At 37.3% G+C, this 13,241-nt stretch overlaps 1 protein-coding gene across 7 annotated transcripts in view; it reads right to left on the bottom strand.

Annotated features, from left to right (window-relative positions):
* LOC125250758 (gamma-aminobutyric acid receptor subunit alpha-2) overlaps positions 1 to 13,241 on the bottom strand; it is a 158,028-nt gene that overhangs the window by 102,263 nt on the left and 42,524 nt on the right. For all 7 annotated transcript variants that reach the window (XM_048163485.1, XM_048163484.1, XM_048163489.1 and 4 more), the window contains one exon: positions 5,086 to 5,153. In XM_048163485.1, the coding sequence (XP_048019442.1) occupies positions 5,086 to 5,153 (68 nt within the window). The remainder of the gene's footprint in view (positions 1 to 5,085; positions 5,154 to 13,241) is intronic.

The following is a 13,241-nucleotide window of genomic DNA, read 5'->3' as shown; positions in this document are numbered from 1 at the left end:
AATGAGTTCATACAACTCAAAACAATGAAATAGTTCAGTTTACTTAAATATGTTAGTGCTGTGAACTCAAAAGAAAAAGAAAGTTCTAAATACTCATACCAGTTAATTTGACTGAACTAATTTGTCAAACCAATTAAGTATTTTGAGCATTAGGGTTTACAGTGCATACTACTCTTGTCACATACTGTTTTCCTTACTATATTGTAGGGAAGTATGCGATTTGGGATGCAGCCATTGTCATGTTGGTCTGCAGGGGTTCTCTCTATGATGTCATTTCCTGTTTTAGGCTTTTGCTGATGTTTTTCAAATATTATTATATATAAAAACAAATTAATATCTATAAATTAATGAATTATGTTATACTATTTTAAATATTTTAAAACAAAACTGTTTCACTGTTTTTATACATATTTAAGGAAACAAGAAATTCTGTCAAAAAATGTAAAAAAAAACAAACAAACTGCCTTTTCTACAGAATTCTAAATAATTACATCATATAGATTATTCTTCACTAAAAAAATAAATAAATAAATAAAAATAAATCAAACTGCATTTTCATTATAAAATTGATAAGATTCATTAATACCATTATCTTTAAACACTGCATTTTTAATATGTTGACCTAACACCTAAACACTGATATTTTGCAGATACATTTCTGTAATGAAAAGCATGAGCATGCTAATACACGAAAGCAAAGCCAGACTAGTGCAGCTGCATGAGTTGATTGTTAATTTGTTTTGTTAGTTTGTTTGCAGCTGAATCAAAGTTTCATTTAATTTAATGGCTTTCGATTAAAGTTCATTTGAAGCTCCAGGGTGGGCTGTTAAGAATGCGTGTAACGTACATCATGTGCGAGAACAATCACACCCCATTGTTAGCACACAGCTAACGTGCTTCATATTCAAAGCAGCTTACACGAGTCATATTTTATCTCTTCAGAACAAAAACTCCATTAAAAAGCTCTGAATCCATTGAGAAGTGTCAGAGTGACGGCGTGAGTCATCAGAGTCACAGGCACCAATTCAGAGCGTCACAAATGCAGTCAGGTGGCAAAGCCTTTCATTTCCTGTCTCGGTTCCGTCGGATATGAAACTCATCCGGGTCACCATGGACCACTGGTTATTTAGCACTGACCGCTTTCCCACACAGATCCAAACAGAGCTCGTTGTCGCAGCTTGATATGTGTGGACTTAAATGCATTAGCAGTGGCGCTGTTCGAAAAATGACACCTGTACAGATGGTGCCCCTCTGTAGGCAGTAGTTAGATAAAAGACTGCAAATCAGCTGTTGTGTTATTCACATTTATGCATTTGGCAGATGCTTTCATGCAAAGAGACTTATAACTGCATTCAAGGCACATTCCTCTGGAATTCAAACCCATGACCTGGCCATGCTCTACGGTTTGAGCTACATTATAAGTCATGTCTATGGATCATCTGATGCATACAAAAATAGCTCCAATCTCAGTGGTTGGCTTTTTAAAAAATGTTTTGTTATTATTGTCGTTGTTGTTATTATTATTAAATTGAATGGCTAAATTTAATAGAATGGGTAATACTTTATAACTAGTTGGCTTGTTGAAAGCTAAACCAGAAAGTTTACACTTTGTAAATTACAGTGACAATGAATCAAGAACTCACTATTTGTATATAGTCTATTAATGTATTGACTACAGTTTATAAACTATTATTTAACTATAAAATAATAGTTTGCAAATGATTTATAAGTTCTTTGTTACTGTATACTTATTATAAAGGGCCCTATTATACACCTGGCGCAATGTGGCGCCAGGAGCGACGCAAGTGTTTTTTGCTAGTTTCAGCCCGACGCAGTTATCATTTTCATGTCCTGCGCCACATTGTTTAAATAGCAAATGCATTTGCGCCCATGGGCGTGCTGGTCTGAAAGCGAGGTGTGTTCAGGCACATTGTTGGCGCGTTACTATTTTGAGGCAACTGAAAACGTCTGCGCCATTGACATTAGACCAGGTTTCAGTTGGTCAGTGGCGCAGACGTTTTCAGTTGCCTCAAAATAGGACCGTGCCAACAATGCGCCTGAATACATCGCAATATTTGTTTTGCTATTTAAAGAGCGCGTTAGTAATATGCGCTTATATGTGGGTGCACAACGCACTTATACTCTGCTTATTACACACACAAGGATGCGCAGCAGCACACAAACATGCCAAATTTGACAAATAAAAGTATTACAATGTAAAAGATTATTATTGTGTGCATAAAGATAAAAATGATTTGGTGGAATCCGGCTTTTCCCGTAGATGGTCTGATCCATTTCCTCACAAGAGAAGCGTTTAGTTTTTCTCCTTTCAAATTCCACCATGTAAATAGCGAATCCGCCCTGGCACGAGCACAACTAGCTTTTAAAGGGAATGGGAGATGAGACTCTGATTGGTTTATTGCACGTTACGCCCCAAACACACCCATTACTCATTAAGAGAACAGGGACAACCCTTTTTAGACAATGCACCAGGTGCGGCGACCATTTTTTCCATCCTTAAACTACACTTGTGCCGTGTGCTTTAGACTATGCACTTAGATCATTAAAATATGGCCCTATGTGTTACCCAACCAGACAAAAGAATTTACTATATAGCAGAGCTAGTTTATGCCAAAAATAACATTTCTATGCCAAAAATACTCTTCCAAATCCTTACAGGATTTGGGATTTTTTTCGAGTATCGGCCTGAGTGATGTCAACAAGGTCGGAATTCCTTGTATGGGCACTTTGTGCTTTACATTGATGCGTTCTCGACATTTCTTATTAAAATAACCATAGAAACTGATAGTTGCAATCACTTTTTTATTGGTTAAAGGTGCCATCGAATTGAAAATTGAATTTACCTTGGCATAGTTGAATAACAAGAGTTCAGTACATGGAAACGACATACAGTGAGTCTCAAACTCCATTGTTTCCTCCTTCTTATATAAATCTCATTTATTTAAAAGACCTCCGAAGAACAGGCGAATCTCAACATAACACTGACTGTTAGGTAACAGTCGGGGTGTATGCTCCCAATATTTGCATATGCCAGCTCATGATCGAGGCATTACACAATGGCAGCCAGTATTAATGTCTGGATGTGCACAGCTGAATCATCAGACTAGGTAAGCAAGCAAAGACAACACCGGAAAATGGCAGATGGAGCAATAATAACTGACATGATCCATGATTACATGATATTTTTAGTGATTTTTGTAAATTGTCTTTCTAAATGTTTCGTTAGCATGTTGCTAATGTACTGTTAAATGTGGTTAAAGTTACTATCGTTTCTTACTGTATTCACGGAGACAAGAGAGCCGTCGCTATTTTCATTTTTAAACACTTGCAGTCTGTATAATGCATAAACACAACTTCATTCTTTATAAATCTCTCCAACAGTGTAGCATTAGCCGTTAGCCACGGAGCACTATCAAACTCATTCAGAATCAAATGTAAACATCCAAATAAATACTATACTTACGCGATTAGACATGCTGCATGACGAACACTTTGTAAAGATCCATTTTGAGGGTTATATTAGCTGTGTGAACTTTGTTTATGCAGTGATAGAGTCGAGAGCTCGGGAGGGGGCGGAGAGTGCGCGATTTAAAGGGGCCGCAGCCTGAATCGGTGCATTTCTAATTATGCCTCAAAATAGGCAGTTAAAAAAATTAATTAAAAAAAATCTATGGGGTATTTTGAGCTGCAACTTCACAGACACATTCAGGGGACACCTTAGACTTATATTACTTCTTGTAAAAAAACGTTTGATGACACCTTTAAAATGAATGGAGAATATCTTGTGTTTTTCCGTGGCTGCTTGAGCCCTCAGGATTGGCACTCATGGTTTCATAAACAAGGCCCAGTTCTACGCTGGATTTAGATAGTTTGAAACTGAAAGTTGGAGCGGTCACAGCAGTAATGATCCCGGTCATGAGTCGAAACTGCAGGTGGTGAGTAAAACTGCTTCAAATGTCTGTTTTGTTGGCAATAGCCGCCTAAGTGAATATAATGTAAACAACATGAACATAGTGAATTCATAAATTCATTATTCATCATTCACTATACACTATATTCATTATAGTGATTCAAAAGTTATCCAGGGATAATGCGATGGTGAATTGTGTGTGTTTAAATATATTTGTTTAGCTGACCATTGATAGCTTGCAGCCGGTCTCTACACAAAAGCTGCGCATGCTCGTGACTCTTTAGCTCCGCCCACACGACACGCCTCCAGGCGCTCGGCTGTTTTCGAAATACTCGGTACAGCGTATGTATCTTTTATAAATATGATAAAACTAAAGACTTTTCGGAGATATGAAGGATGCACTACTACTCTATAGGTACTCAAGATTACCATTCGATTGGCAGAAACTGTGTGTGATACCCCCCCTTTAACCATTTGCACAGGCGAATGCTGTATTTTTTTTTTTTTTTTTTTTTAAAGATATCAATACTTTTATTCAGCAAGGATGCATTAAATTGCTCAGAAGTGATTTATAATGTTACAAAAGATTTGTATTTCAAATAAATGTTGTTCTTTTGAACTTTCTATTCATCAAAGAATACTGAAATAAATATGAAGCCACATAACTGTTTTCAACATTGATAATAACCAGAAATGTTTCTTGAGCAGGAAATCAGCATATTAGGTGCATATCACGTGACACTGAAGACTGGAGTAATAATGCTGAAAATTCAGCTTTGCATCATAGGAATAAGTTGCATTTTAAAATGTATTCAAATTGAAAACAGGTGTTTTACTACATTTTTTATTAAATAAATGCAGTCTAGGTGAGCAAAAGAGACTTTAGACTTTGTCAGATGGATTAAAAAAATCTTTCTGCCCTCAAACTTTTGAACAGCAGTGTATGTACTTAGTTGCACTTCAATCTTTTATTGTACTGTAAATGATTTCAGACTCACAAACCCCTATACAGGTAAACAATCTGTGGATGGCCAGACTGACTAGGTAGGTGGTTCTTGGCTTGAAAATCATGCAAAGTGCTGGTCCAAGAGGCTGACAGTGATGCTATTCATCCACCTGTGACAAATAATATGCAAAAAATGAATTCCACTCACCATATCGGTGTCTGAAACAGGGCCAAAACTGGTGACGTAGATGTCGGTCTTCACTGTGGTAACTCGATCTGGGAAACATCAAAAATGACCAATGTTATCATCTGTCTCATCTACCTTGTAATTCAATGCTAGTCTCATTATATGTATATAATTCATTGTAAGTCTTTCTAAAACCTCAGAAATGGATTGTGAATTTCACATTTTCTTTACAGTTTCACTGCAGAAAGAGCATCTTTCTCACTCTAGCCTTTTTGAGATGAAAGTGTCCATTAGGCAGGGGGTAAATGTGCTTGCATTTATTGGGCCCAGTGTTAGGTTGGCTAGTAATCAAATCTTTCTGTTCCTGCTTCATTATATTCATATGTTGTCCTCCTTTATCTGAGCCTTCTTTTTTCTTTTCTTTTCATTCAAAAGAGCTAGTGATATTTCCTCTGCTCGCTGCACTAAACAACATGGGGACACAGTAAATGCATTCAGTCAGAGAGCGAAGTATTATACACAGAACTACAACACAGACTATTCACAACATAACACAGCCTTAGAAATACATGAATGCATACATAACCTATTGCATTTTTCACTGACTCAAATAACTGTTGTTTTACTTAGCAAAGACCTAAAAATTGATTTTGAAATACAAAATGATACAGCAATAAAAATTTTGCTTTGATCTAAAAAAAAAAAAAAAAAAAAGTTTCGGAAGCAAACAAATGCAGAACAGCACTTTGTCCTATATGCAGATAAATATCAGAATGAATGATATATTGCAGATTCTCATAAATGAGATCAAAGCGAGAGCCCGGGGTTCTTCAGCGGTTCTTTAGTGCTTAAAAGTGGCGCCTGTTCTGGGCTTCGAGATTTATATTAATAGCTGTCTAATGTAGGGGTGGTTTATTCAGCTCTGAGCTGGAGGAGAGATGCTCGGAGACTTTTTCTGGGTTTTTTTTTATTCTCTCTCCTGTTTCACAAATACAATACAAGCTTTAAAAAATGCAGACTAATCACCCGACGGCAATCAAACAAACAAGTAGAAATTATAGCTCATCTTAAAAAACAATGTCATTCTCTCTCTCTGTCTGTCTCTCTCACGTCTCTAAAATTGCCCTAATTATACAATGTTGCATGCTTGTCTGGGCACGATCCCAAAGAGGATAAAAAAAGGGGAAAAAATGCATTGATATTCATCTCTGACTAGATTTTGCATGCCGTTTTTGCACAGAATCGATAGACTGCTGGGAAAGTATGAAAAGACATAGAAAAACATTGAATTTTTATGCATAACTAGAAGTTTTCTGAGTTGTGTTTTCATGTGTAAAACTTGCCCATCATGATGCTACAGTGTTGAAGGTAGTTGCTATAGTGTTGCTATGCAGTTGCTAAGGTGTCAGGAGTGTTTTTTTAGTGCACTGCTATGCAGAGTAATCAAAATAATATTGGAACGCATTATGGCTTAGCCATTGCGAATATCAAACCACAAAGTCTGCGATTTCATTAAATAAATGTGCTGCCTGTTTCAGAGTGCAAAGCTGTGTTCATTTACACGCAAGCAGCTCACAATCCAGTGTTTCACCATTCGCCTTTCCACCATATTTGTAATAAAACGTGTTTATAAACTTTAAAGGGCTCGCTGTGCTTCTCCGCCAATATAAATGTCTCACCTCCGCTAAAATGGATCACAGATTTTCCGCAAACTTCAGCTTCTAGATTCTAAAGTCCCGCCCCTCCTACACTATAAACAGATGCTGAAGCTGCGGCTGAAATTGGTCATTTGCTTACACATTTACTAGTCTCTACATAGTGAATGGCACACAGTGCACTATATAGAGGATAGGGAACTATTCAGACAGTGTAAATATGCTTTCCATTGATGTGAATGAAGTCTGTTTTCGCGTTAGTGTCACATGAACTGCCGCAGCGCGAGCACAGTCTGCTCTGGTCCAGAGACGCGAGAGCACAGTGCCGATCATATCCGCGGACCGCAAGTGGGCTTAGACCACAAAAGGTATCAGACCCATTTGATTTCTGCACAGAATGCTGTATTTTAGAACAATATAGTGGAGATTAGGAGGAGAATCGGTTATAGATTAGAAGGAAACTGAGGTTTTACCGAATTTAATGGCTGAATCCCAACTGGCACACCTCTATGCATTTTCGGTCTTGTAGACTTACAATGGCTCCCGTGTGCGCATGTCTGTTAAGTCCACGAGACCGTAGGGTGTCCATTTCATCATTTTAGGTTTCAAAAGGGTGCTCACAAGTGCCCTCGATGCGCACTTCAGCTGAGCCCGCAAGACTGCGAGCTACGGAGAGGACTTTTCCCAGCAGTCAAAGCGGATTTATGTCACCAAAGTGCGGACTCAGAGGAAGACCGTGAGGGTTTAGGGTGCTATTTGGGACCAGGCCAATGGCTCTGGCTGAGCTGTGGTATAAACAAAATGCTATTGGCCATTTAAAAAAAGGGGCGGAGCTGTTCGTTATGTCCAGTCCTGTCTTCCTGTTTCATCTGAAATTACGTCAACACACTGAATAATGCTGCAATTCAGTGGGCCTTTAATATTGTAATTTATCATGATTGTTTGAAACAGTAAAACACAAACAGTGTTGAAACAGTGAAACAGTATTATTACAACAGTAATATTTCATATTTTAATATATTATTTAATAATAATAATAAATAATTATAACAACATTTTGCTTAATGACTCAAGTCAAAAGCATTCACCCTCAAATCTTTATGATATTCTAGTCTTGGTCCCTCCTTCAGTGTAAGTCTATGAGATTTTCTTCATTTATTCACTATCTGAAAATTGTCTTTTTTTTTCTTTTTTTTTTTTAGAAAACTAAATAAGCAGTTTTAATATAATACAGCTATAAGAAATAATAACACTATAGTCCAGAAACGCCACTAACAATTAAGACTATCTTTAAAACAATGTTTGTCTCGCTCTCTAAAATTGCCCTAATTACTCAATGCCACGCGAGCGTCTTGGCACCTTCCCAACAAGGATAAAAAGGGAAAAAAATAGAGAAATCTCTGAGTTGAAAGACTGCTGGGAAGGCTTACAAAAAGCTTTTATAAACCGCAGCTTCTATTGTGTGTGGCTATCAGGTGCCATTATTCTGTGAGGTTAGACGGTTGTGTTGTTAGCGGTCTGTGTGTCTGAGTGAATGTAAAGTGGCTCAGCCGGGTCTCAGAGGGACGGGGGAAGGGTTGAGAGTCCGTCTGGAATGAGACTGGGGGAGGTTTATAAAGAAGTGCTCTTATATACATGAGATTATTCACATATGCAGCAGAGCGATCCGTAACGCGGGCAGCGTCTGAGGGAATGCCCTCTTTGTTTGACTTCACCACTCTCTCTCCTTCCTTCAGCTTTTTGTTCATCCTGTGAGACCAAAACCTAGTGAACTGCCTTGGTGTTTACTCTCTACGTAGGCAGCTGCCTTCTAAGGATGCATTCTAACTGAAAGGGAACCTAACGGAATGATTTGGAACGCCCTACATAGGTGGCACCTCCACACGTCAAATATGAAGTGCACCGGAACTTGAGTTTGGTGTTAGCATGTTGCTAAGCTAATATATATGATGAATGAATGGAATGCATTCTGAGATCGGAAAACTAATCCATATGAATCGAGTGGTTTAGTCCAAATTTTCTGAAGAGAGAGTTCAGCCCAATATAAACATTGTGCCACAGTCAATTTCCCTGGACAACAAGTGCTGCAATCCACTGGTGTTGTGGCACACACCGGTGTCTTGGGGCCACACAACACAGAAAGGCTCCTACATTTTTTAAACTCCCTCAATGAAATCCACTTTCCGCAGGGTGATCAGGAGCAAATTGAGCAAAATTGTGTAGTTGTGTGGAACAATATCCACTTCCACCATTCAGCACTGGTGCAAGAGTGGTTTAAGGATGGTGTTACTTCCAGCATATTAGATGGAAAGTATATGACCACAACCCTTACAACCAATAAAGTCTTCTCCAAGTGATGGAAGAGGCCTGGAGAAGTTGAGGCACAAGGATCGATCCAGCATTCACAGCTTTTTTTTCCCGTGATGCATGACTCGTGAAAATATATGCTGTGATGCTGATGAAAATCTTTGTAAACGAGAGGCAAGATCTATAACGTTCATTGATACAATGATTGGATTTATGTATTTACCTTATTTATTTTGTTTTTGGGGGTTTATACAAATAAACACTTTAAAATAAGGTTGATTACTTAAAGGTGCCCTCGAATGAAAAATTGAATTTATCTTGGCATAGTGAAATAACAAGAGTTCAGTACATGGAAATGACATACAGTGAATCTCAAACTCCATTGTTTCCTCCTTTTTATATAAATCTCATTTGTTTAAAAGACCTCTGAAGAACAGGCGAATCTCAACATAACACCGACTGTTACGTAACAGTCGGGGTGTACGCCCCCAATATTTGCATATGCCAGCCCAGGTTTCCAACATTATAAAAGGCATTAGACAAGGGCAGCCAGTATTAACGTCTGGATGTGCACAACCAAATCATCAGACTAGGTAAGCAAGCAAGAACAATAGCGAAAAATGGAAGATGGAGCAATAATAACTGACATGATCCATGATAACATGATATTTTTAGTGATATTTGTAAACTGTCTTTGTAAATGTTTCGTTAGCATGTTGCTAATGTACTGTTAAATGTGGTTAAAGTTACCATCGTTTCTTACTGTATTCACGGAGACAAGAGCCGTCGGTATTTTCATTTTTAAACACTTGCAGTCTGTATAATTCATAAACTTCATTCTTTATAAATCTCTCCAACAGTGTAGCATTAGCCGTTAGCCACGGAGCACTATCAAACTCATTCAAAATCAGAAGTAAACAATATAACAGTATACAATACTCACATAATCCGACGCATGCATGACGAACACTTTGTAAAGATCCATTTTGAGGGTTATATTAGCTGTGTAAACTTTAAGGCACTGTTCAAGGCAAGCGCGAGCTCTGTGGGCGGAGAGCACGGGATTTAAAGGGGCCGCAGCATAAAATCGGCGCGTTTATAATGATGCCCCAAAATAGGCAGTTAAAAAAATTTATAAAAAAAAATCTATGGGGTATTTTGAGCTGAAACTTCACAGACACATTCAGGGGACACCTTAGACTTATATTACATCTTTTAAAAACATAATCTAGGGCACCTTTAATGTATTAACTAACCATGAGCAATACATCTGTTACTGTATTTACTAATCTTCGTTAACTTTAGTTAATGAAAATACAGTTGTTCATTGTTTGTTCATGTTAGTTCACAGTGCATTAACTAATGTTAACAAGATTTTAATAATGTATTAGTAAATGTTGAAATTAACAAAGATTAATAAATGCTGTAGAAGTGCAGTTCATTATTAGTTCATGTTAACTAATGTAGTTAACTAAGGGTTAGTTCACCCAAAAATGAAATTTCAATCATTAATCTGTGGATCGGAGCATGTATCAACTGCCAAAGTCACGTGATTTCAGTAAACGAGGCTTTGTTACATCATAAACGTTTCGAAATTTCAATAGTTCACATGACTTTGGCAGTTTGATACAAGCTCCGAACCACTGATTCGAAACAAAAGATTCGTAAAGCTTTGAAGCTTCATGAAGCAGTGTTTTGAAATCACCCATCACTAGATATTGTTGAATAAAGTCGTTATTTTGTTTTTGTTTTTTGAACCACTGTAGTGACATGAACTGTTTTAAATATGTTTTTATTTGCATTCTGGCAATTTTTAACGTTGGGAAGTGTTAATTATCTTGCTGTCAATAAGAGCCATCGCATTTTATCAAAAATATCTTGATTCGTGTTCTGAAGATGAACAAAGGTCTTACGGGTGTGGAATGACATGAAGGTGAGTAATTAATGACCGAAATTTCATTTTTGGGTGAACTAACTCTTTAACTAATGAACCTTACTGTAAAGTGTTACCAACTTGTCATTAAATAACTTTAAAAAAACACAATTAAAGAAATGTTCCTTTCATGTATTTGTGTATCTACAGCTGTATGGATCAAATCGATTGAGAAAAACTATAATAAAATTGTAAAAATAAAAAAATGAGTATTTAATAATAATAATTTTACAAAACAGTAAAATTATAATACTAATATGCATGATGTCCTTATTTTTTCTCGCTTTCAAATATTAAACCATAGAGCTTTTATTTTACCGCAAAACCGCAGAGACCTTGAAGCTTCTCTTTTGTTGACAACAGACTCTCATTACAAAAGATTCTCATTACAAATTTGGGAAGGTGGTTGGTGCTTGCATGTAAATTAACACAGTGCAGCGCTTCACTCGTTAAAGGTCATCTAGTGAGTATAACATTTCATACACTTGGTGAGTAAAAATTTCGGACCCTGGCTAAGATGTCCTGTGCACAATTGCTAGATTACACCACATCCCTGAATATTTCATTTTAATATTTCACTGTTTTACTTTTTTATGATGAACATTTTTTGTACTGAATTGGGTAATCATATAATATCTTATTACTGAAGTAAAGCCACTGTCTTTCAAGGCAGCATAATTATGTTGCATTTTTGAACAGTGCTCCTATGATGACTTCAAATGCTGCCTAGTCAGACAGCTCACTAGGTTTTGGAACAGAGCTTAAATTTCTTTTGTTTGCCAACCAGTGAATTATCACAATGAATGATTCAGTCTGATTCATTTTGTGATGCTCTCTGTATTTGTTTTGCAGCCGAAAAGCAAAAAAGACTACCAGCTGCTTTTCAATCTTTATAAACCTAGAATGAGAAATAGCAAACACTCTAACAACATGTGTGAAGACGCTCGCAATGGCAATAACAACACCATGAATTCACCTTGAACTAAATCAATAGCCTCTTGAGGGCAAAATGATTATCCGAGTCTGGTTTATGCTTCTTCTGAATGTTCCATTTATTAGGTCATTATATCCTCATTCCAGCAGAGGTAAACTTCTCTACACACGGAAAGAGATGCTCTTTGATTCGCTCACAAAAGTTAATCAGCCATAAACATGAATGGGATAACAACACATTCAGATTTACTGACACGTTCAGCCAACCTGCGATTGACTGGCTGAGGTATTGGATGGAGGAACAGGGGGTTTGTGGGAGCTTTGCCTGAGGAATGATGAGTAGCCTACATCGACTGCTCTGACTCTTTTCCCCCGAGTCTTGGTGCTGTGAATGGATGGGCGTATATATATTTACATAAACAAACCCATTATTCACTTGATTAAGCATTGTACACACCAATATATTTATATAAACAGAAATCAGGTGATTTAAAAGATGACTATGGAAGCTTGTTTCTGCCACTAAGTAAAAACTAAAAAAGGTAATTGCGACTTTTTATCTCACAATTCTGGCTTTTTTCCCCTCAGAATTGTGAGATATAAACTCACAATTGTGAGAAATAAAGTCAAAATTACGAGTCATAAACTCACAATATGCACTTTTTTGGACTTCAAAATCAGGAGCTCCATTCATTCCCATTACAAAGCTTGGAAGAGCCAGGATATTTTTTGTGTTTGTCTGAAAGAAGATAGTCATATACAACTAGGATGGCTTGAGGAAAAGTAAATCATGAGATAATTTTCATTTCATTTTTGGGTGAACTAACCCTTAAAGTATTTAAGCTAAATTTGGGGGATTTTTTTTACAACGCACAATAACCTGACAGTTACTCCAAGAGCACTACAGAGGAGAGAGATGCTATCAGAATTTCCTGAGAAACCCTAAGGTTTGCAAAACATGTGACTAGCTACAGTAATTCCTGCGAGTCATTGATTCGATTATTGATTTTTTGATGAAATGTTGACTGGATGCTGGTGGAAACATACAAACGGATCTTTGACCGTGAATCAGTGACCTCTAGCACTGAGCATCATCTCACTAATGACACAAGACGGTTCACTCGGTTCACATAAACAAACAAGCCAGACCCAGCACTTGATCCCAGGATTAATGAGCCGGTCTGGTTGGACCTGGGGTCAAAGTTCAAATTAAAACCGAGCAGAGAGAGCAGAGCTGAGAAGACCGAACGAGAATTGAGATTCAATACGTGTCGAGTATAAACAGCTCATTCAGCTGTGCCGATAAAAACGGTTCAAAGGATGTGAAGAGATTAAAAGATTCAGCCCTC

The sequence above is a fragment of the Megalobrama amblycephala genome, linkage group LG17, assembly GCF_018812025.1.
Source record: "Megalobrama amblycephala isolate DHTTF-2021 linkage group LG17, ASM1881202v1, whole genome shotgun sequence".
Classification (NCBI taxonomy): Eukaryota; Metazoa; Chordata; class Actinopteri; order Cypriniformes; family Xenocyprididae; genus Megalobrama; species Megalobrama amblycephala.
The sequence above is the reverse complement of the archived record's forward strand: the minus strand, read 5'-3'. Positions and strand labels throughout refer to the sequence as shown.